This window comes from Cetorhinus maximus, chromosome 6 (genome assembly GCF_964194155.1).
Source record: "Cetorhinus maximus chromosome 6, sCetMax3.hap1.1, whole genome shotgun sequence".
Lineage (NCBI taxonomy): Eukaryota > Metazoa > Chordata > Chondrichthyes > Lamniformes > Cetorhinidae > Cetorhinus > Cetorhinus maximus.
This window is the reverse complement of record NC_135884.1, coordinates 133,367,257-133,391,412: the sequence shown is the minus strand read 5'-3', so window position 1 is coordinate 133,391,412 and position 24,156 is coordinate 133,367,257. Positions and strand designations below refer to the sequence as shown.

At 44.8% G+C, this 24,156-nt stretch overlaps 1 protein-coding gene across 1 annotated transcript in view; it reads right to left on the bottom strand.

Moving 5' to 3' along the window:
• Positions 1 to 24,156, bottom strand: part of zfhx3b (zinc finger homeobox 3b) — a 448,357-nt gene that overhangs the window by 20,522 nt on the left and 403,679 nt on the right. Inside the window, exons 6-7 of the mRNA XM_078544537.1 lie at positions 16,700 to 16,824; positions 13,239 to 13,439 (exon numbers count right to left, since the gene is read on the bottom strand). Coding sequence (XP_078400663.1) covers positions 13,239 to 13,439; positions 16,700 to 16,824 — 326 coding nt within the window. The remainder of the gene's footprint in view (positions 1 to 13,238; positions 13,440 to 16,699; positions 16,825 to 24,156) is intronic.

Genomic DNA, 24,156 nt, shown 5'->3' with positions numbered 1-24,156 from the left:
CAGTTTGTGAAACTCTGCATCAACAGCTATAAACTGGTGAGATCAGTGGGAGCGATGAACTGCGGCCCTATGGAAATAGCAGTGGTCCAATGGGAGCAGCAGAACTGTTCGCTCTCAGGATGTCAGCACATCTGCTCCTTTGCCACCTGCCAGCCAATATAAACCACTGTGCCAGAAAGGCAGCTGAGCAAGGCTGTCCTGCCAGAAGTCAAGTTCTGTTGTCTGCAGCACAGCTCTCAGTGTCAATGGCCACAAGCACCTGAACAGGCTCCACATGTAGAAACAGGATCAAAGGAGTAGTGAAAGGGGAACAAAAACTGTAAACGCGGAGGGGCTTTTTGTCACTTTTCAAGGAAGGGGATTGGGGAAGTACTGTTCTATCAACTGCTCACTGGTCTGTCTAGCTGCAGCGTGCTGTTCTGCCCCTACGTCTTGTCGTTCTCATTTGCCTTTATCTAAATCTACCTTGTCTGTTGATCCTTCTTCTTGTTGCTGTGTTTACTGCAACTTCAACCCTCTTTGCATTGCCAGATTCTTCAGATTGTTGGAAACTGCAATGATACGATCCACTTTGACTAAGCCACGGGGTACAGAACCCTCTGAGCGATCGAAGCATCTAAATCTTAGCTTCAAAAGGCCAATGGCATGCTTCTGATGGTCCTGTGACTCTGACTGTACCTGAGCTGTTCGGGTGTGGCAGGGTTGTGGCGGGGGGGGGTATCATCAGCAAGGTGTTCTGAGGTGCTGGTATCACGTCTCCTTGCAGCCATCCTCTCTTCATCCTGGGTGGATGGAAATACCCCAAAGGATATAGGTGAGTGCCACAGGATTAAGATACCATGCCAGCTGCCAACAAAATGGGCACATGCCTGCACGATGCTTCTGTGATGATAGCACACCAGTTGAACATTGAGGAGTGGAAGTCCTTCCTGTTCATATACCCTGGTGGCTGAATGAGGGCAGTCAATTATGCCCAGGACAGAAGGGAAGCCTGTCACTCTGCAGATCCCTGAGTTCTCACAATCTGAGTGTTGGTGTCCATTAGGAAGGTAAAGCACTGGTTTGCTGTGGCAAAGGGGGCATTTGGTGAGCTGCTTTATGTATTTATGCACAGCAGGTCATGGAATCATATGCTCTTTCAGAAAGCCAGTGTAGATTCAATGGGCTGAATGGCCTTCTGTACTGAAACCATCCCATGATGCTATGAAGCACACCATCCTCCTACACTGCCCATCAAGAATATCCAAGGAACTAACTGCTGTCCTATAAATACTGTAGCCTGGTAAAGCCTTTGAGGAGCAGCTCCTCTCACTTCCAATGCTCGAACAGGCCCAGCTGGTTGTCGGAAGTCCTGCTGCTCCCCCTCCTTTAACGTTTCACCCGCTCAAAGAAATGAATCAATAATAACACCCATGATAAGTAGACAAGCAAGGGGAAAATTAGAAAGAAGCAATGGCCAAGCTCAGAACTGCCTTGAAAACCCACTGACCACAATGGCACCTCAGGTGATTGCCCTTTTAAACGCATCTTCCGATCATCTCAGCCAGTTTATGAAGCTCATCCCAGAAGGTTTCACTCAGTGAATTTGCTGTTGGACAGGATTTCTGACCCACGCAATTAAAATCACATTGGGGCCTTAATTCCAAGATTTGATCCCTTTGTGTATTTGGTAATGAGGCACTTGTTGCTTTCTAACAGATACATTTGCCACCAAAGTTAACTCGTGACTTAAATTGGGACAGTAAGTGAATTTCTGAATTTTTACTGCTCACTTGATCCATTCCAACTGGACTTATTGGATTAAAATTTGGCCCTTGATTTTCCTATTTCTTATGCTGATTCTAGAATTTTACACATTGCTATCAATTAAAAAAAATCAAATTAATCTTTCTTACAACCTAAATGGTCATGCTTGTATTTCTGGCAGGAAATTGAGAAAATGTATACTACCTGACAAAAGTTAACCTGCCAGAGCACCATTATGAGCATATTTACTTTAGCCACGTGCCTTGTTTACATTAAAGTCGACAATTGAATTTGGTAATGAGTGTGTTCAGTTCAGAGTTAAATTATTTTAATGGTATTTACTCACTGAACGGAGACTGGCAAATTTACCAGGTAGACCCATATGGGGTATTCTATGATATGCTTAAAGGGATCATGTCCCCAGCGGAAATATCCATTCGATACGTTTCTTTTCTTCCTGAAGAAGCTGAGCCTTGATGCAATATGAATCCAGGCGTATCGGCAGTTCTCAAGCATCTTGCAAACGTGACTATTTCTCCTGTGTTAGCCCTAGTGATGGGTTTCAGCAAACTACACAATCACGCAGGGCATCACAGCTGATCTTATCCTCATTGACCATCTCCAGACACGCGCCACCTACCTGCACACGTGTCCATTTCTATTCACATGTCGCTCAGCTCCACACGCGTACCTTCCAGCAGGGTTCATTGAATAGTGATCATGAACAGAAACCTGGATACTTTTTTCATCTTTTCACCCAGGAATCTGACTTCAATTGTGGAACTCCTGCTGAGAACCATGGCTCAAACCTAGGATATTCCTGGCCAGAATGGCTCAGGTCCACAGTGGCCAGGCATTTACACTCTGACCCACCAATATACATGTCAATACATATTTTTTTCAGAAACACAACACAAAACTTGGCTCCAGATCTAAATGTTGAATTCCAGAGGTGAGATGAGAGTGATTTTCTTGACACCAAGACAATATTCAGCTTTCTGTGGCACCAAGGAGTCCAAGTGGAACTGAACTCAATGGGGACGAGGGGGAAATGCTCCACTGATTGTAGTCATACCTGCCACAAAATAAAATGGCTGTGATTTTGAGAGGCCAACCGTCTTAGCCCCAGGAATTCACTACAGAAGCTCCTCAAGACAGCATCTTAGGCTCAAGTATCTTCAACTGCTTTATCAATCGTATTCTCTGCATCATAAGGTCAGAAGTGTGGCTATTCACTGATGATCTCGTGTTCAACTCCATTTGTAATTCTTCAGATAATAAAGGTGAAAATACCTGCAAGCAGGATAGCATCCAGGTTTGGGCAGTTAAGTCACAAGTAACCTTACTGCCACACAAATGCCGAGCAATAGCCATTCCCAATGAGAGAAAGCCTAACCATCTCCCCTTGACATTCAATGGCATTCCCATTACGAGCACCATCAGACTCCTGGAGGAATGGCCATTTATGAGAACTGGCTAATAGAGTAGGTCAGAAGCTGGATATCTATGGCGAATGGTTGAACTTCTGATTCCCCAAAACCTATCCATCACTTACAAGGCAGAAATTAGAAGTATGATGGAATACTCTCCACTTGCCTGGGTGGGTTGCTGCAACAACACTCAAGAAAATCAATGTCAGTCAGCACAAAACAGCCTGCTCAATTGGCCTAAACATTCATTGACCCCCAACACTGGTATAATGTGGCTGCAGTGGTAATGTGGTTACTGGAGAATCAAGGAATAAGGAGATTGGGCAGGAAAGTAGAACTGAGGTCAGTGATCAGCCATAATCTTATTGAATGGTGGAGCAGCTCATGGGGTTGTATGGTCTATTTCTTACGTTCAGTATGTGTAATCTATCGGATGCAGTCCTGCAACTCACTAAAGCCTGTTTGGCAACACCTCCCAAGCCAGTGATCTCCACCACTGAGAAATGGGCAAAGGCAGCTAGCACATTTGACTGCCATCACCTGCAAGTTTCCCCTCCAAGTCCCACACCATCTTGATATGAACATATATTGTTGTTCCTTATTATTGCTGGGTCAAAATCCCAGAACTCCCTACCTTAAAGCATCGTGGAAATACCTTCACCATATGCACATACACCACTGCCTTAAAGGGTAAATAGGAATGGGTACTAAAGGCTAGGCTGCCAACAACACCCAAATTCCAAAGCTAAATTTAAGAAAAAAATCTTCCATTGTTTAGAAAAATTCAAAGGCACCCGTGGGAAAATTGAAAGTGCAGTGCTGGCAGCATACCTCACTTGTCAGCCGCTGAATCTGCCAATGTGGCGTACATGGGTTACAGTTTGCTTAGAAAATAGTTTGCTACATGAGCCCGAGCTCTACATTTGTTACTGCCCAATGGGCAAAGGTCCCCACCAGAAACAGAGACTCATTATGTTATCGAAGAGATTTATATCTCTTAACCTGTATGAATTCAATTCAGTAATGAAACCTACACAAGATTAGATTTGCCTCATTTGCACTGGAGATTACTTTATTTTAGTTATTTATTACTGTATATATTGAAACAGAAGAGGATGCACATATTGCAGAGCCTCCTAGTCTGCTTTAATGGCTAGAACTGCTCCAATATCTGAAAGAATTTGATCAGAACAATACTGCAACTTTACAGGAAGGCTGGAGTATTTCATAAAGACAATGTAATTTTTTGAATTACAATCTAGGTGAACCAACCTAACATAGGAAACTGTTCTTGTAAATCAATTCTTGATGGGGTTTATGCGCATTACTGGACTTAATGATCAATTAGATGATAAATAAAACAAACTCATACTGCAAATCCCACAATTAACATTATACAATATATTTATTCTAGAGAAAGATTTGGACTGGAAGAGGTTAAGCACCTTTTTTTCCCAAGTATTCCTCCCACACTCATTTCCATTTTGAAGTTGATTTACTTGAAAAAAAAACTGCTTCTTTAGCTATCAGCTGGCAACTACCAGAGAAATCCCAAGGTCACTTTTAATTTAGATGATTTAATTGGCAAACATAGTTCAAAATGGCTGTCATCTCACAGGGCTCCTGCTTAATGAAGCATGATCATTTTCATTACCTGCATTTGAGCTAGACAGACAAAAGAACACCTTTATGCATAGTACATAAAGAAATGACATCGCTTCATACAGATTTCAAAAATTTAAAGTATTATCTTCATGTGAACAGCCTTGCAAATAAGGGATTAAGCAATCATGAATAAACATATATACTTGCATTGCAAAAGCTACATGAAGGCTGAGAAACGTAAAACAGATTGATGGTTAAACTCATAATTTTTTCAGAACCCCCTCATAGTTTGGTGAAACTATGCAGATATAAGTCTACTTTGGATACTCAATCAAAGCTGGAATTCACATAACTTCTAAATGTCTTACCTAATCAATTTGTCTTTTCAAGCAAGTTGGCATCTACTCTGTGCTCCTCTGTTGGAAAGGCTGGCACAGAGGACTCTTCAAATGCTATCAGTGGGCAACCTAGGTAAACTCAGATGAAGCGTGCTTAAATAGTGTGGGAAGCGGTCAGTGATTGGCAAGATTCCCTCTGCTCTGAAGATGACTTGCTGCAGATTTATAAATTTTCCTATGGAGAGACCCATGTGACTTCAAGCCTAGGTCTGTGAACTGAAATTATCAATGCTGCTGAACTGCCACTTATTTAATTTGCAATGTGATTAATTTCTGTTAGATTATTAATTTTTAATCTGTTGCTCAATTGCTAGTTTATTGGCCCCATATGACATCACAATATTCCCGTTGAAGTTCCAGAAAGTATCACCACTGAACTTCAACACAAGTATTATGGATTCTGATGCACACCATCAGTTTTTCAGCTGCTCATTCCATAAACAGCGGCCAATGCATTATTCTATCATGTTCCTCAAGGGTTGCCAACAATATTCTATTGTTGCTGTGTCACAATGACTTCATGAAAATACATGACAGCAGACTGCTCTGCTTTTTCAGCTTTCAAATAAACTAGCTGAAGAAGAATTTCATATGTTAGGCACCAGTTTCCGATTACCAGTTATAAGGCTGCCTGCAATGTATAAAATACATCGCACTGTGGTACTGCCATGTTGGTGCCACTGGCTCCCAGTGCAGCTGGCGGCAACACCAAATAAACTTGCCAGAATCACAATGAAGATGGCTGGGCCGATCCAATCTTATTTACTAGGGGCAGAATTTTCCAGTTGGTGTGCGGGGGCGGACCCCGTACGTCCGCGTGTAAAGTGACGTGTGGTGACGTCAGGTGAGCGTCCCGATGTCACCGAGCGCCATCGCGATATTTCGTTGGGCGGGCATGAGATGATATCCGCTGCGGTCCCACCATTAATTAATGGGCCACTTAAGGCCCTTGACTCCACACGCGACACTGATTTTTTGGCGCCCGTGCAATCTTCAGGTCGGTGCACGGTCGCAACAGGCAGGCAGGTAGGGCATGTTTGTATAAACCTCATCCATGGGCAGGATAAGAGAGTTCACTGAGGTCGCGAGTATTGATTTTTCAAAGTTTTAGAAACTTGTCTGTGTGATCTTACTTCAAAATGCATACCAGCTGCTTTGTCTGGACTCTTAACCCTCAGGTCAGCACTCTGCAGTGAGGAATCATTTTTGGGCCTGCAGGTTTCAGGAAGCCTTCCCATAGCCTGGGAATGGGAGCTGAACTCGCCACTGGAGGCACCTCCTCTGAGGAGGGAGGGAGGGCTAGAAGGGGGAGGAGGCCAGGAGCGCACATTCAGTCTCCAGGGGAGCCACCTTTGGGAGGACGGGCGCAGGCACAAGGGGCACAGGGCCAAGAGGTACACCAAGGCGGAAGGGGCCGCAGAAGACGCCACTAACCTGCTGCCAGGGTATACAGGCAGCGAAGCAGCTACCTCAATATGTCTGAGGTGCAGTGCCGAAGGAGGCTCCGCCTCTCAAGGGAGACAGTCAACTATATCTGTCAGATGATTGGCCCTGAGATACCTCCAAACTGTGTGGGTGGACACCCCATGCCAGCGGCTCTGAAGCTCACAGTTCCCCTCAACTTCTATGCCTCTGGCTCCTTCCAGGGCTCAATGGGTGATCTTTGCTGTCCACACTTGTGTCAAGCAGGTTACAGACGCTCTGTTCAGATGTGCATTGACCTTCATCCACTTCCGCTGCGACCAGGCAAGTCAGGCACAGCGAGCCAGAGGCTTCTCAGCCATTGCTGGCTTCTCCCGTGTCTAGGGTGCAATAGACTGCACACATGTGGCCATCAAGGCACCAGCAGGTCAGCCCATTGCCTTCGTCAACAGGAAGGGCTTCCACTCCATGAACATGCAGATAGTGTGTGATCACAGGATGCTGATTCTACAAGTCTGTGCAAGGTACCCAGGCAGCTCCCACGACACCTACATCCTCAGACACTCCCAGGTGCTGGGGCTCTTCAGTGCTCCAGTCCAGCTTGATGGATGGCTGCTGGGTGACAAGGGCTATACCCTCAGAAGGTGGCTCATGATGCCTCTCCGCCATCCAAGAACAGAAGCTGAGCAGCGGTATAATAGGAGACACGCGTCCACAAGGGCTGTGGTGGAGAGAGCCATTGGTCTTCTCAAGATGTGCGTCCGAGGCCTGGACCGTTCAGGGGTCGCACTTCAGTACCCCGCAGATCGTGTGTTTCTGGCTGCATGCTGCACTCTCCACAATCTTGCGCTGGAAAGGGGGGATGCAGTGGACGATGAAGATGTCGACGCAGTGACTGCAGCTGCACACGATGAGTCCGGCAGTGAGTCCAAGGATGTGCATGCACAGGGAAGTGCTGAGGGGGTAGACGCTGACCCGGGCATACTGCAGGGAGGCAGGGACACCCGGGAGGCTTTAATCTAATGAACCTTCAGCTAGCACATTGCAGATGGGACTCCAGGATAAGCCTGGGCTGTAGGCTCCATACTCGATACCTAAGTGCTAAATCTTCCAGGTTAGGAACAGTAACTAAGGGCCTTGTTAATAAAGTTTAATGTCCCATATAGTACTCCTAACATTTTTGGAAATCATACACATCCAGAAGAAATGAGGCACCCTCAGCCATGGTCACATGTCTGAATTTAATATCACAGGCAAAAGAAACTTAATGAAACAAACTGACAAGGGTGTTTCAAATCAAAGCAAATCATAAAGACCCCATCTCGGGCCAACACAAAAGCACCAGTAATAAACCCGTGGTGTGCCTAAGATGCTTTATGTTTATGTTTCCGGGTGCTACATCTTGGTGCTGCCCCCTCGTTAGGACTGGCATCTGAGACACCCTGCTGACTCTGCAGTCCTGTTGGCCTCGATGACCTTGGTGGTCATCCTCTGGCCAGTGGAGCCTGTGCTGGCCCAGCCTGGGAGGAATCTGCCAGTTCCACAGCTGACATCTCCCCAGTCATTGCAGCCTCACCGGATGCTATGGTCACTGAGAGAGAGGCATAGGAGCTGCCGCCCTCATCCGGAGCGCCCTGAGAGGAGCCCGCAGAGACGCCAGGCAACTGCTGTGCCGACGTGAGGTTACTTTGGACCTCCCTGCTCACTGTGGATGGATGGGCACCGAGCTGGGAAACTCAGTGCCCAGGCCATCTCCCACACTGGCACTGACCAGCTGAGGTCAATGCCAATCTGAGGGCTTGCTGGTCAGAGCGCATCCCCAGGAAGCCCTGATGGGTGTCCTGGAGGAGGCTCTCCACGAGAGTCGCCACTCTCTCCATGGAGGACGCATGGCGCTCGGACATGTGGCTCATTGCTTCGGCGATCATCCGCGTAGACTCCTCCACCACGGAGACCAAGCCAAGCATAGCCTCATGTATCTCCCCCAATGCTCCCGCACACCCGGCCACATTTCATGCCCCTGCTGCGTAGCGGACGACTCCAGAGGCACATCATCAGGCACTGACTGAGGATGTGCCTGATGCCCTGCAGTCCTCCGACTATTGGCGCATTGGCACTTTCTGTGTCTGCCAGCTCCTCCAGCAACTGTGAAGTGCCCTCACTGCTGTGCCCCGGGACACTAGCTGTTGTTCTAACTCCCACCGAGGTGCTAGTATCTGCGCTGGTGCCTGCCTGGCAGAGATGGTGTTACACTGGTGAGACTTCAGGGCCCTCAGGTGTGAGAGGGGTCCTCTGCTGCTCCTCCTCCTGGCCCAGCTCCACTGATGCTGAAAGGAAGAACAAGGACATTGGATCAGTTAACGTGGAGACAATGTCAATGTGCAGCCCTGTCCCCCGGATCATTCTGAGCTCATCTTTCCATAACCAATGGTCAAGCCACATTGCAAAATTAAATCACTGAACATTCAGCACTGCTATGGCTGTTGGAGAACAATGCTGACCTCACTGTTGGGCATACATGCCTGGCCGCGGCATCTCAGCCTCACCGACACCAGTGGACACCTGGGCACATGGCGCCTCTCCAAATCCAGGGCCTCCTGTTCAAACCGGCTGAGAATAACTAACTGTGCCTGGCTGCCACCAACCCTCATACGTTCTGCCGCGTTATGGGCATTCTCCTCCTGAAAATGAGAGACGAGCATTGATTTGTGCATATTGTACATGGACTCTCTTCACGTACGGCCCACCCCAACCTGAGTGAGACATTGCAGGGCTTCAGTGTCTCCTCAAACCGCTGCTGCCGAACACTCACACAAAGGTACTAGGCCTGTTTCCCACCCCCCCACCCAACCCTTGGCCACATGCTGCCTACATCACATTAGGCACCACACGGTATATCCTTCCATAGCAAGGAGGCGCAAGCACATGGAGTGCAGAGGGCAGCAGATGGTTCGTTGCCACGCTACCTTGAAGCTCCCCTCCCAGCATCTCATCACCCTGACTTGGACATGTCCTGCAGTTCCAGCACTACGCCTAGGCGCAGCTCCTCCAGGTTGCCCCCAAAACAGTTGTGTGGGCCTTAGTGTACCACATGCTGCGGGTGCAGGGCCCATCTTTTCACCACCCTCTCAGGGTGACCTCGGCATGGGCAATATCTGCTGGCCCACCCAGCAAAGGACACATGCTGTCAATGATTCAATGCAGTCACTGCACTCAGACTTGGGGGGGTGGGGGGTGCACCAGGGGGGAAAGCCGACCTGCTGGGTTAAGTGACCAATGCCAACATTGTCCTCGCCCTTCCAGAGTGCAACAAGTCGTTGAAGCGCTTGTGACACTGGATCCAGGTGCGCCGCACCACGTCGCAGGAGCTCACCACCTCCGCCACCCCCTCACAGGCACGTTTTGTCATGCGGGGGGGGCCTCCTCCTCGTGTCCTGGGGTACCAGGGCCTCCCACCGTGCTGCCACCTCCTCAAGGAGGGCAGCGAGGCAGTCAACGGAAAAATGCAGGGCACACCGCCCCCCCGCCCCCCAAGCCAGCCCTACCCTCCAGACTGGCCTGCCCCGATGGCCTACCCCATGGCCTGGCCTGCCCCGATGGCCTACCCTCCGGCCTGGCCTGCTCCGATGGCCTACCCTCCGGTCTGGCCTGCCCCGATAGCCTACCCTCTGGCCTGGCCTGCCCCGATGGCCTACCCCCCGGCCTGGCCTGCCCCGATGGCCCACCCTCCGGCCTGGCCTGCCCCGCCCCGATGGCCCACCCTCCGGCCTGGCCTGCCCCGATGGCCTACCCTCCGGCCTGGCCTGCCCCGATGGCCCACCCTCTGGCCTGGCCTGCCCCGATTGCCCACCCTCCGGCCTGGCCTGCCCCGATGGCCCACCCTCCGGCCTGGCCTGCCCCGATGGCCTACCCTCCAGCCTGGCCTGCCCCGATGGCCTACCCTCTGGACTTGCGTCACCTCCATTGCCCCTCTGCAGAGCCCTTCGCCCAGCCATTGAGTGCAGCCTTTCCAAGGCTGCCAGGCTCTCCATTATACATACCGCCGGGTCGCCATTGGACCCAGTGGGCTGAGCCCACCCGCCGCCACCTGCCCACTCCCGCTATTCACAGGAGTCGTGAAGTACGCTGGGTGGGCCTTAATTGGCCCGCCCGCGTAAAATGGCGGCGCGGACCCAATCGCTGCTACGCATCTGCTGCCCCCCCCCTACCCCCCCTACCCCCCCAAGCCATCCAGAAAATTCTGCCCTAGGTCTTTTTGGCCGCTGGTCTCAATGAATCTGGCACACTCCCTTTGCAGTTGTGGCTAGCTGCACAAGAATCACATGTTAGAAGCTATTGGCACTAACACAGCTGTACACAAAAGTGAATTTTGCAAGAGAGGCATTCAACATTTTACATACAACAAGCAAAATTTCAGCTGCACTTCAATTTTAGGCACATATTGCATTACACAGCTCGAGGGCCTATGTATTGGTTGATCCTTCCAGATGCTAATGCGTTCATACAAGTATCCTGCATTATGTATGGCCTCAGGCTGAAAGGTGTACGTACTTCATGAAGAAACACTCTAGCTTTAAGGCACACTGCAATTGTATTTCAGAGATAAAGACAGTAATAATATTTTGAAATTATTTATTATCGAAGCCAAAATGTTTTACAGAAGAATGGAAATCCATAATATATATCACATCTCAGAATCACAGTCAGTAATGAATTAGCATTCTTCAACTAAGTGCATTATAATAAAAGGACTGCTCTCTTCATTTTTTTTATAGTGTCCCTTTTTTAATATTGATACTGTAAATGTCTACAATGCATAATCTTCAGTATTATTAAGTGAACAGCAAAGCAGAGAGAAATAAGCTCCCAGAAGGTTTGTATTATTCTCATAAAAACACTGAAACATTCTAACCATGTCATATGTGGTTCAAAGATGTCATTTGAGGCCTTTGAGAGCTCACATGCAGGCAAGTGGATTAAGTGTACTGCATACTTTCATTAAAAGGAGTTGCTGAAGACTCTAGTAATGCTGGGAGCTCTGCAGCATAAGCAGGAAACAGTAACCATAACAACAACCACATTACAGGCTCTGAAAAACTGACTGCCAAATCATCAGCTAAGCTACTTTTTCCTCCATCTGACAAATACAATGCTGCATCAAGCTGTAATGGCAAAGTGTATTTTCTGAATTAAGCGGTCACTTACTGTGCTTCAGAATAGCAGGGTTTCCCTTTTATGAGCACAGAATCCTTTTATGCATTTATTTAGCATTTTCCTTTGACCCCAAAGTACATGTTACACATATGCAACACCTTTTAAACTCCATAATGCCATCCTCACTATTAATCCAAATGCCTTCAACAGCATAGGCAAGATTTCTCATTATTTTGTCACTTTGCACTAGTTCTTAAATTTCACTACACAGCTAGTCTGAGAGTTAGAATATGTTTATATACCGGAGCCTTTTGTTTACAAAACCTACTCATTCTGTCCAAGACTCTTGCACTCGTCAGTCACTAATTGACATTTCCATTGTTGCAATAGCACTTCACTGATTAGTTCCACAGTAGCTGCACAAAGCCCGATGAGAAATTTAGCAGATCATTGCTACAGTATTGTATACTCTTTAAAAACCAGCTAGTTATGTAACCGCGTTTTAAGAAAGTTAGTTAACACCAACGTATTCAGGGCCCTAGAAAGCAACTATCCAAGTTTCCGCACATGCAGATCATCCTTTAGCATCATAAAAATGTTATTGTACAAAAGCTCCATCTTACAGCGAGGTAACAAAATCAGCGACAACAAATATAAAGTGATTAACAGCAAATTTATGCTTCCTCAATTAGACAAACAAAATCAGATTATATTTTGTTACTCTTTTGTTAAACCTCTGCATCTACTTTGACATTTTCCTTTAAAGTATTATGAAGAGGACTATCTCAGCATTGGACTTAATGAAAGGTATATGTAGACCTGAAAATAGGGGACGGCCAATTCTCACTACATTAAAAGCTCCATAGTCACTCACACTGAAGCTCTGACTTCCTCTCTTTACTGCTAATACTCTTAAACCTCCTCATTGTTAAGATGAAATTGACAGATAAATTCGGACAATCACAGTAATCTGAAATTGTCTCTTTTGTTGCCATTTATGACTGACTGCAGTACTTTGCTAATCAAATTAATGTTGAGGTGGAACTTCCTGCCCCAGCCAATTAAGTGCGGACATAAGATAGCACTGGTCAGGGGCACCTTTCATCTCCTTTCTGCCCTGAATCTTCCTAATTCTAGAGTTGAAATACAGGTTAATGGAAAAATGCATGTCTGAAACAACAGATATTGAATAATGTGGGTGTTGCATTACTACAAGCCCTTTAGTTATTACAGATAATGGGAACATATCCTCATTTCTACTCCACAACACCAAAGATTGAAATGTATCTTATAATTTCGATTTCCGCTGTTGCTATCAAATCCTAATGTTTCAAAGATTTATTATTTCAACTTACTACACTAAATAAACATATTAATACAGCTGATTGTTGAGAAGTACAACTCTCCTGGGAGGGGTGAGACAGAAAGAGAGAGTTTGAATTCACATATAATTGGGACTGCGTATAATGGGTTGGACACTTACCGCCACAATGAGTTTTTCAACACAGTCGGGTGCCACACTGTGCAAGTGAGTCAGGTGTAACTGTAGGTGGATCTTATTGTTCAGCATGTCCTGACAGAGAGGGCAGCGCAGCATGGGCTGCACGGAATGTTGGGATAACACGTGCATCCTGATGCGGTTTACATCAGTATTGCTGTACTTGCAGTATGGACATTGATACATCTGTGGGAAAACGGGAAAATAAAACAATTCTTAAAACTTTCTACAACAGTATTACAAATACTTGCAAACAGGTTAGGTGACGAGTGATGCTTAATATCTTGGTTTTTCCCCTGAATGCTTTATCTAGGCCCCCTCCTTAAATCTTAAATTTATATACCTTCCCTTTTATATCCCTCCCCCCTCCCCCAACGCCCCTCCCCCTCTCACCCCAAACAAGCTCAGATTCATCCAACATTCTAGTACAGAAAGAGGGGGCAGATAGGTTGTTCCTAGGCAGCTATAAATGGTGCTCAAGTATAGGCTTCCAGGAAGAACATGAGAGAACTCCAGTCAGAATCTTTCCAAAGGTCCTTTCCTATTGGGAAATAGCCAGTTTTTTTCTGCATCATGGCAGAATGTATTAGCACACCAATTGCTGCATCACTCGCCCACAATACGTAGTTTTTAAAAATTGTTTCTCAATTATATGCTATTGTGCCTTCCCTTTTTTACAACTGCAATTTCTTTCCTCTTGCACTTGCTCATGCTGGGCCACAGTTCCACTGAAAAGAATATCCAACCTGTAAATTTCTTGCCCTTTCCAATTCTCTTGTCTTCCTTCTTTTTCTGCCCAGTTGATTTACGTTTGCTAACTGAGACACTGGTCAAGCCTAAATTTAGGCATAGCGTTAACTCAGCTGCACTGATGAGGAGACCAGAGCTACAGCTTCTGACTATCAGCTACTCGAGTCCAATGGAGGTTAGCTCTGAACTTGACTATTCCAACGCACTTCTGGCTGGCCTCCCATGTTTTATTCTCCATAAAACTGAAATCACCTAAAACTCTGCTGTTTGTGTCTTAACTTGCATCAAGGCCCATTCACTCACCAGCCCTATGCTCATGGACCTGCACTGGTTCCTGGTTAAGCAACACCTCAACTTTAAAATTCTTACCCTTGTTTTCAAATCCTTCCATGGCCTGCCCACTTCCTATCTCTGTAATCTACTCTAGTCCCATGACCCTCCGAGATATTTGTGCTCCTCTAATTCTGGCCTTTTGAGCGTCTCTTCTCTTCTTGAGTTCTCTACCCAAAAGCTGGTCCTTGGTGATTATTCGCTGAACCATAGTTAAGTGCCGCAATTGCTTTTTACTATGGATAGGGTGCAAAGACAGCCTCAGCCAGAACAGGGGTGGAACCCCATGCTGTTGGCTTTAATCTGATCCATACACTAGGCGTCTAGCCAAATGAGCTAACTGCCCCTCACCTCTCTCCCACTTTGAGCATACCTGATTTTAATTGCTCCATGATTGTTGTCCGTACCTTCAGCACGGAAATCCTGCCCTAAACCTCTCCATCTTTCTGACTTTCTTTCCTCCTTTGGGATGGTCCTTAAAATCTACTTCTTTCACCAAGCTTTTGATCATCTACTGAATATCTCTTTATGTGGCTTGGTGTCAAATTTTGTATTATAATGGTGCTGTGAAGTGTCTTGGCAAATTTAATCACATTAAGGGTGCTATGTTCATACAAGTTGTTGTTATTGTTGTTGTTGGAGTGGCAACCCTTCATTGCATCTAGTCTTTCCTCCTGGGCCGGAGTTGCGAGTCATGCTAACTTCCTGTCCACATGGGGTAAAAAAGGACTTGGTTATGGAAGAAACAAGTGCACGGTTTGCTGAATACAAAAGCTGTGGAACAATAGGTTTATCTCCTGGTCAGTTAAGCATGGAAGAGAGCATGTGGTTAACTAGGCGGTTCTGGGAAAGGATCGTTTGATCTAGCATCCCTTTATGTCACTCAAACATCTCAAACCACTTACAGAATCACAGAAATTACATTTGTCCCGTAGTCCGTGTTAAATATGAAAATAAGAAATAAGAGCAGGTAGAGACCACTTGGCCCCTTTAGCCTGTTCCGCTATTCATTATGATCATGGCTGACCTTCCAATTCAAGACCGCTTTCCTGCTCACACTCCATAGCCCATATTCCTTGATTCCCTGAGGGATCAAAATTCTATTGATCTTAGTATTGAATATATCAACGATGGAGCATCCACAACTCTCTGGGGTAGACAATTCCAAAAAGTGTTAATGCTAACTCATCAAATGGAGCTAAATAGTCTTCCTTCCCAGGGTTTCCCATATTTTTATATTTAATCCCTTTTAGCTCACATTGAGCGAGTTACTAGGAAATCCAGTGACTTGTCAAGTAGCAAATGTTACAGGTATCTTGTGCACTGCAAAATGGATGGCAAATTAATTTGGTTTTGGCAGTGTTGGAGGAATGTTGACTAGGATGTTGAGAAGCTCATTGCCCTCTCTCATATAGTGGTATGAAACCTGATGGTTTCAGTGCTTCAGATGAACCTAACAAAGGGGGTCTTTGAATTAATGTCCAACTTAATGAACCAATCGCACTATAATGTCTTGCATAGGAATGTTATAGGCTGAATTACCAAGATGAAACGATGCAAATGCAGGGAATCTACCATAAAACCACAAAATACTGGATACGTATTTCAGGTTCACCAGCATCCAAAAGGGAAACAATACTTCAATGTTGCAGGCCTAGGACCATCGCCACCCTCCTCTCCCTGACATCATCTAAACCACTATCAGTGAGATGAATGGCCTTTATGTGAAATCTATCCACCTTTTCTCTCAGATGCATATTTCCAACATCCTTTCTTCTCACACCTAAGTTCCAGAATTCTCTTTTGAACTGAATGAATGAACTGCTGAAGGGTCGTGAGGACTCGAAACGTCGACTCTTTTCTTCTCCACCAATGCTGCCAGATCTGCTGAGTTTTTCAAGGTAATTCTGTTTTTGTTTTGGATTTCCAGCATCCGCAGTAGTTTTTTGTTTTGAACTTATCACCTGGTTCATTTAAGAGCACCAGAAAGATGTAATGGATAACAGTGAATAGGATTTCAGAGTCCTAAGGAACTAGGTCTTTTGTTAAGAAAGCCAATAACTGAAGAGTGAACAGGAACTAGACAAGGGGTGTGGCCTTCTGAGAGGGGATGGTGAGCTAAATACATCAGACATTACATAACTGTCAGCAGCTACAGATGAGAATGGAAGCATCATGCACTGAAACTCCTTCTGAACTAAAGACTGCCTACATAAAAAGACAACTAATGATTATAATTGTATAAAACAAACTTATACATGAATATTCTATGGAAAAATAAACTAAAAAGTAACTTAGATTCTATGAAACTAAAATGAAAAGTAATGATTTTCCCCTCAGCCTTAATGAGTGTTTTCGATATATACCTGCTCTGTACTCGTTTCTTCCGATGTCCGTGGCCTTTTTGAAGTAAGAGGGGACTCCATAATTCCTGGTAGTGATGGTCGCTTTGCAGTTGCTGAATCCTGTTGTTCTTTGTCTCCTATAGATACTATAATCAAAGGGAGATTGTAAGTTGAAGCCTGAGTCATCTAATTTAATCATTATATAAGGTTTAGTCATTATATAAGGTTGATTTATTTATACAAGTCACAATACAACACTGTCAAAAACAGCAAAGCACAAATGTGCATGTGTATTCCAGATTACCTTCATGTTAATTGAAGTGAATTATGAGACCTATAATTTCACATATCCAAGATTATTTAATTCTTATTATAAATATATTTCTGAAGTATTCCCTTCCCTTCCATAGAACACTGGATTATTCAAAAATGTGAGTTAATGACCAGGCCAAAACCCAACCTCGTTGATGATGATTCAGAGAGTGGTAATATAATAGTTTACAATTATAAAATTGCAATCAGTAAGGCTTTTGGAGTGCAACTTCTGAGGGGAGGGGAAAAATTGGTTTGCTCCCATTTCCAGATGCAGAGATTGTGATGCGTGATTATTCCACACCTTGTCTTATGGAAGTACACAGCACCTAAACGTTGTGTTGTTGGTTCTTCTAAATGGTCTCAGTGTGCAGCCCAATGTGATATTTGCTGCATGCTCAACAGGGAGCCCAGCAGCGTGTGCGCCAGCTAGCCTAGACCTCTTAAAATCCCACATATGTGAGAGCTTATAAAGCCAATGTCTGCCAGCTGTGAAAAATAGAGGCACCATTTGAAGACATAAGATTTAGGTATTCTCAAAAAAACTATACATTTCATCATTAGATGTGCTGAAATCTTAAGTTTTAATCGTCAGACCCATTTCTTTCAAACTAGGGTCAATTTCCTCAAAGTAGATGTAGCTTAACCCACTGAAATGGTATGCAATTGATAGGAAACAATGGAACATTCTGTGGAGTGCACTGTGCCCAAACTCCATAAGCACAGCATTAACTGAAATTCAAGTTGATTTATTTATACAAGTCGCAATACAACACTATCAAAAACAGCAAAGCACAAATGTGCACGTGTATTCCAGATTAGCTTCATGTTAATTGACGTGAATTATGAGACCTGTAATTTTACATATCCAAGATTATTTAATTCTTATTATAAATATATTTCTGAAGTATTCCCTTCCCTTCCATAGAACACTGGATTATTCAAAAATGTGAGTTAATGACCAGGCCTAAACCCAACCTCGTTGATGATGATTCAGAGAGCAGTAATATAATAGTTTACAATTATAAAATTGCAATCAGTAATACTTTTGCAGTGCAACTTCTGAGGGGAGGGGAGAAATTGGTTTGCTCCCATTTCCAGATGCAGGGATTGTGACGCATGATTATTCCACGCCTGGTCTTATGGAAGTACACAGCACCTAAACCTTGGGTTGTTGGTTCTTCTAAATGGTCTCAGCGTGCAGCCCAAAGTGATACATGCTGCATGCTCAACAGGGGGCCCAGCAGCATGTGCGCCAGCTAGCCTAGACCTCTTAAAGGCAGCCTGCCCATCTTAAATAGCTGCTGCGCTCATGCAACATGAGCTGCTGTAACTGTCTCTGAAAGGCTTGGCTGTAAGGAAAAGCACAACAAATGGAACAACAGGCAAGAGAGGGGGTTTTCAGGCTTTCTGATGCAGCACTTGGCAGTATTAGTGATGGAGGTGGAATGGAGGAACTCCTGCAGGTGGCCAGGAGACACTCAAGCCACACCAAGAAGGGAATGGGAGCAGGAAGTCAGGGACATCAGTTCTCAGAGTTTGGCTCAAAGGCTGGCTGCAGTGCCAGAAGGCTTTAATAACCTCACACAGGTCTTCAGGGTCAGTGAATGCATCTGTACCTGATATCTCCTGCCTACCACACCACCAGCATGTCATGCTGCTTAATATACCATATCCTCATCACCCCACTCATCAGCAATCAGGAGAATGTTCAACGTTCAGATATTCCATCTCATCTTCACAAAAAAAGCAATGTTGCTGCCTCTCGCTTCCACATACCTCCAGTTATTCAACTGCTGCAGGCACGTCACCCAAAAACATTGCAAAACATTCACTGACAATCTTCCCTCTCTCTTGCGAGAAAGGGAGGTCTACAATTACGGGGAGCAGCAGAAAACTGAATGGATGACAGGCAAGCCTGCATCACCTGAGCCTTTTGGAGGAGATGGTGCTCTGAATTATGGAGTCACTTGTTACTTTTTCTTATTTGTTCATGAGATGTGAATATTGCTGGCAAGGCCAGCATTTGTTGCCCGTTCCTAATTGTCCTTGAGAAATTGCATCTGGCATTGCCGAGAATATTCGGGTTATCTTACTGCCTCATGCCCCTTTTCAAATCCCATGTCACTCTCAACCTACTATTCAAAGTGCACGAAGTGAAGATATAAATGGTATGGCCATGGATATCCTGCTTTGCACTCATCCTCATTTCGCTCACCCTAACCCTCCCTTTCTACACTTATGCTTTCAGATAGCCAAGAACTGCTGCCTGGCCACTCACTGCCTCCTCATTATGAAGGGCAAGCCCTACTGCAGACCTCTGGTGAAGGGACACCGTCACTTGATCTGACAATCGCAGCCACCAGCTCAGATACTAGCACTACACAAACCTGAGGGCAGTATAGAGTCAGGATCAGTAGTGGGTGAGTCATCAGGTATGAGTGGGCTACAATGTGGCCAGGGGAAAGGGTAATTTGTATGCCAGCTCACTGTGGGGTGGAGGGGGTGGGGGTGTTAATGTCACAGATGAGTCCAGCTCATGGGAACTCAGATGAGGACTTGGATAGGTGGCTGTGGGAAAATGCTGATGGGCGTGCACACCTAGATGTTTGATGTATTGTTCAGCCTGCTGGAGCCTCTGGCATTTGTCAAGGAGCATGGAGGAGTCCGACTCCAACCTGGCATAGGGCTTTGTACAGAGCTGGGAGTCTACTCTTTCCAGCATGAAAGTGGTGGCCAGCTCCATGAGAACACTTGCAAGCTCACCCACGATCCAGTGTCTAGTGAATGATGTCTCGGCTTCCATTGCAGCACAGGCACAGCCCATCCAATGTCTCAGTGCTGCAGGGGGAGCTCAGTTTGAGGCCATGTGTGCCATGCTTGTTGCATCCTGAGACTGTTGTCTGGCTGTGTATTACAGTACTCAAAGAGGCATGCAGGCTATCACAGCAGTCCAACAAGGCCCAGAGTTACTTGAGGTTGTCCTGCAAGGCCATCTGTGGTCTCTCCCAGTCACAGTCACAGCCTTCCACCACCCATGCCTCAGCCACTTGGGGTAATGCTGCATCTTAGCACTAGGACAAAGGCACCTGTAAGACAGGCACTAAGATAATGCATGGGCGTGAAAACTTTGTTTTTATATCTATTATTGGAGGTGCTGTAGGATGAAGTTGTTAAGGAATTTTTTTTGTTGGTGGCATTTCATTCAGCATGTTGACCAAGAGGGTGCTATGATGGTTTGTAGAGTTGAAAGATGGGGAATTGTGGAGCAACTGTGATATGGGAATCACATTTCAGGGAAACAAGCGTCTGAGTATTTACTCACGGACAGCCTGTTCGGAGATAAGCGGTCCAGGATGCCTCCGCCCTTCCTCCTCTTCCTGAGGTGACAACCCTGGTGACAAGGTCTGTGCCCTCATGATAAGGGTCATGGAGGTCACAGCCAACCACTATGAATTTAAGAGATGCACTCCAGTGGGCATTGTGGGCTTCCCTCAAACAGCCCCGGCAGTGGAACCATTCCTTCAGCACGCCAATGCTTTGCTCTATGATGTTGCTGATTGCTGCATAATTCTCATTTTGGGAATGCTAGCCTCTTGTGGTTGGGTGGTGCCTGCACGGTGGACCAAAGATGATAGGTATATCTGACTGGTGCAGAATGAATGCACCATAGCTGTTGCCAGGGCAGCAGACATTCACCGAGAAAATTGTTGTGGCATGGTCGCAAAACAACTGGAATGTTAGTAGAATGGTAGCCCTTGCAGTTAAGAAATATATCCCTGCAAACGTGTGGCTCCTGGGGAGCTGTGCCCACGCTGTCGACTGCACCCTGCATCATTGGGAATCCCATCAGTCTAGAAAATCCATGTGCCCTCTCCTCCTGCTTCTCTCTGGTCAGTGAGAAGATGACGAAGTCCACTCTCTTACCATATAGGGCCTCTGTAATCAATGGACAGTGAACTGTGAGATGTTGCTAATGCTTCCTGCTCCAGCCTGGAAGGATCCACTGGCTTAGAAATTGAGGATGACCGTGACCTTGACAACCACTGGAAGCTGCTTGTGCTGCTGTAAGGCTGGAGGTCGCTCACTCTGTCTGCTTCTGGCATGTGCATGGCACGCCAAAGCTAATGTCTTGTTAGTCAGCATGCGCTGCATGGGCCACATCGGAAGTCTTGGCTAACATTTTTTGAGTTTGGGACTTCCATGGCCCCAGCACCAGCGACGCAATGAAGTCCCAGCACCTTCAATTTAACTGTGGTTTTCATTTATGCTGTAGACTATTTGCTTGTACACCACCTCTCTGTCTATGTAAGCTGCTTTTCTCATTCACTAAACACTATGTATTGTTCAGTTCCCAATTCCAAGCAGTTCTGCCTAAACAGACACTTGTTTATATATTGGTATTTAAATTAAACAGAGTCCATGATAGACCAGATAGTTAATGGTTAAGAATCGCAAGGTGAACCGCATGGTTATTTATTGTCCTTTGCTTTATGTTCTTCCCATTAATTTTGGACATTTTCAAATTCCCAAGCATGGAGAATGCAGGAATTTTTAATCTGAAACATTAGGTAACACTTCAAATAATCAGGCCCAAAAGGGATATCCTTAAAGGAAACCCTTAAAGCAGGTGAAATGCACTCCTCTGATGGGTCTGTAGGTAGATGGCTCACTTGATCTGAAACTAACCTGCACAGAATATAACAGTCCTAGGTTTGACTCCTGGCTTGGGCTAAATTAGCTGCTCTCAGAGGAAATGAGAAGGAAAGAGCTACACTAAACATTATCTGAATGTTGGAGAAACAAAGTGAGCCAGGGATCCTACTCTTGACTATTATTAATGGAAAGTGTCCTTTTATGAACATTGGGAGAAAACAAGATCAGACTTATGTTCCCCATGTTTAGACAAGATCAGTTAACTCAAACAGATATGGGGATTTGAACCTGTTCCCCTTTGGTCTGTATACAGCAAGCAGTGTCTTTTCTAATGAGTTACCAAACAGGGGAGCTTCAGAAATTAATTTCTAACCTCTTGATATTTTAGTGCACCATTCTCTAAACTTTATAATAGAGATCAGTTGACCAAATCCTGCACAGTTCTTTGAATGTTTGAGTTTTGTGTATAAATTAGCTATAATTTTTCAGTCTATTGCTCAAGTTCATTGGGCTGAGCTCTACTATGCTTTTCTTCTAAAGAATGTAAAGAATATTTTATGTGCAATTTTAACTGATAACATTTAAATAATTGAGAATGAAAATTATATTTTTAGTTAAATATGTAAAATTACAGAATGTATCCCCTGTGACCAAGTCTCTAATTCTTTTGAATATCAGCTTGTTGCCATATAAGCCAACTAATAGATTTGCCCCCAAGTTTTACGGAGAGGTAACTCCGTGGAGATATGATATTCAGAGAAGGCAATTTAAATTTTAATGTTACAAGAATGTTTTAGAAAACCAGTTTGCTAGTCTTAAAATGGGATTATTTGCTAACTTCAGCATTGATTCATTATATAATGAAAAAGGCTATGTCCTAGGGCTCATCTAACTTTTTCAGAGCTCGGACACAAGGGTTTCACTTGGTATCTGAAAGGAGGGAAAATGAGAAAGATCATTTTTCCCAAGTGAAAGTGGTATTCTACTTATAGTTAAATAGGAGTCTTAATTCATTCTTTCACATAATTCCTTCATTAATTTTTGATATTTATCATTTTTGTTCACCTGTAGACTATACTGATGATTGATCAGGCTCTAGAAGTAAGCATAAATCTAACACCAAAACAAGAAATCATTTTGACAGTGGTGGAGGGAGTTATGTTTAAGGTAGAGGATGGGGTACCAATCAAACGGGCTGCTTTGTCCTGGATGGTGTTGAGTTTCTTGAGTGTTATTGGAGCTGCACTCATCCTGGCAAGTGGAGAGTGTTTCATCACACTCCTGACTTGTGCCTAGTAAATGGTGGACAGACTTTGGGAGTCAGGAGGTGAGTTACTCACCTCAGAATTCCCAACCTCTGACATGCTCTTGTAGCCATAGTATTTATATGGCTGGCCCAGTTCAGTTTCTGGTCAATGGTAACCCCCAGGATGTTGATAGTGGGAGATTCAGCAATGGTAATGCCTTTGAATGTCAAGGGGAGATGGCTAGATTCTCTCTTATTGGAGAAAGCAACTAAAATCACATTGAATTTATTTTCATCTACATTGCTGGACTAAGTGTTTTGCATTTGACACATGTTCACCAATATTCTTCCCTCCTGAACCTGGTGTTGACTTCCTGTTGGGTTACAGTTCCATGAGTACTTCACTCAACTTCCGATTACTCAAATGTGGGTTTTGACAACGAGGGCTGGCAAGTTCTTAAACATGGCAGGCATCGAATCCATGCTGATCATGATTCCACGCAAAGTTCACAGAGATACTTGCAGCAGGGGCCCCTGGATAGTAATGCAGAGAGAAAGCCCTTAATGACTTTCTGCTCTGAAGTCAATTGTAGCAGCAGATCCAAAATCCTGGATGAGATCAAATACCTCAGCAAAGACTGGAGATTGAAGTGGGGACATTGATAGCTTCTATTGTGCAACTATTCACCAGATAAACTTATTGAACCATCTGGGGACAATATCTGACAATCTCAAAGGATGGTGTGTTGAGATGAAAATTTCTAATAAAGTAATTGCAATCCTTATTCTTTTTCTCAGGCGCAATCACTGCAAATCAAATCTTACACAAGGGAAGTCCCTTAAAGACAACATGGGAATGCTGTTTCAGAGAAAGAACAAGTCTGTATGGCGTGTACAATATGTTAAAATTATAGCTGAATTACTGTTTTCCAAGGATAATATTGTAACAAAAAGAAACTGGAGTTCCTCTAATATATTAAAATGATCTTATTTAATAATTACAAATTAAAATTCTGTCCAAAAATATGGCTATTTCAGAGTAAAAGATATACAGTAGCTCTCACTGTGACACACTGTGAATAACCATGACTATTGACATAAAACAATTTATTTATGACTCGGTAACATAGAGCCCATGAAAAACATGAACAAGCTCCCTTATATAAACATATTTTTGAATGGTTTCCAATGGTAGTATTATGACGGGCAAATGTAGTTGACTGAGAGTATTCTTAGAAATGCAGTATGTATATAGACCATATGC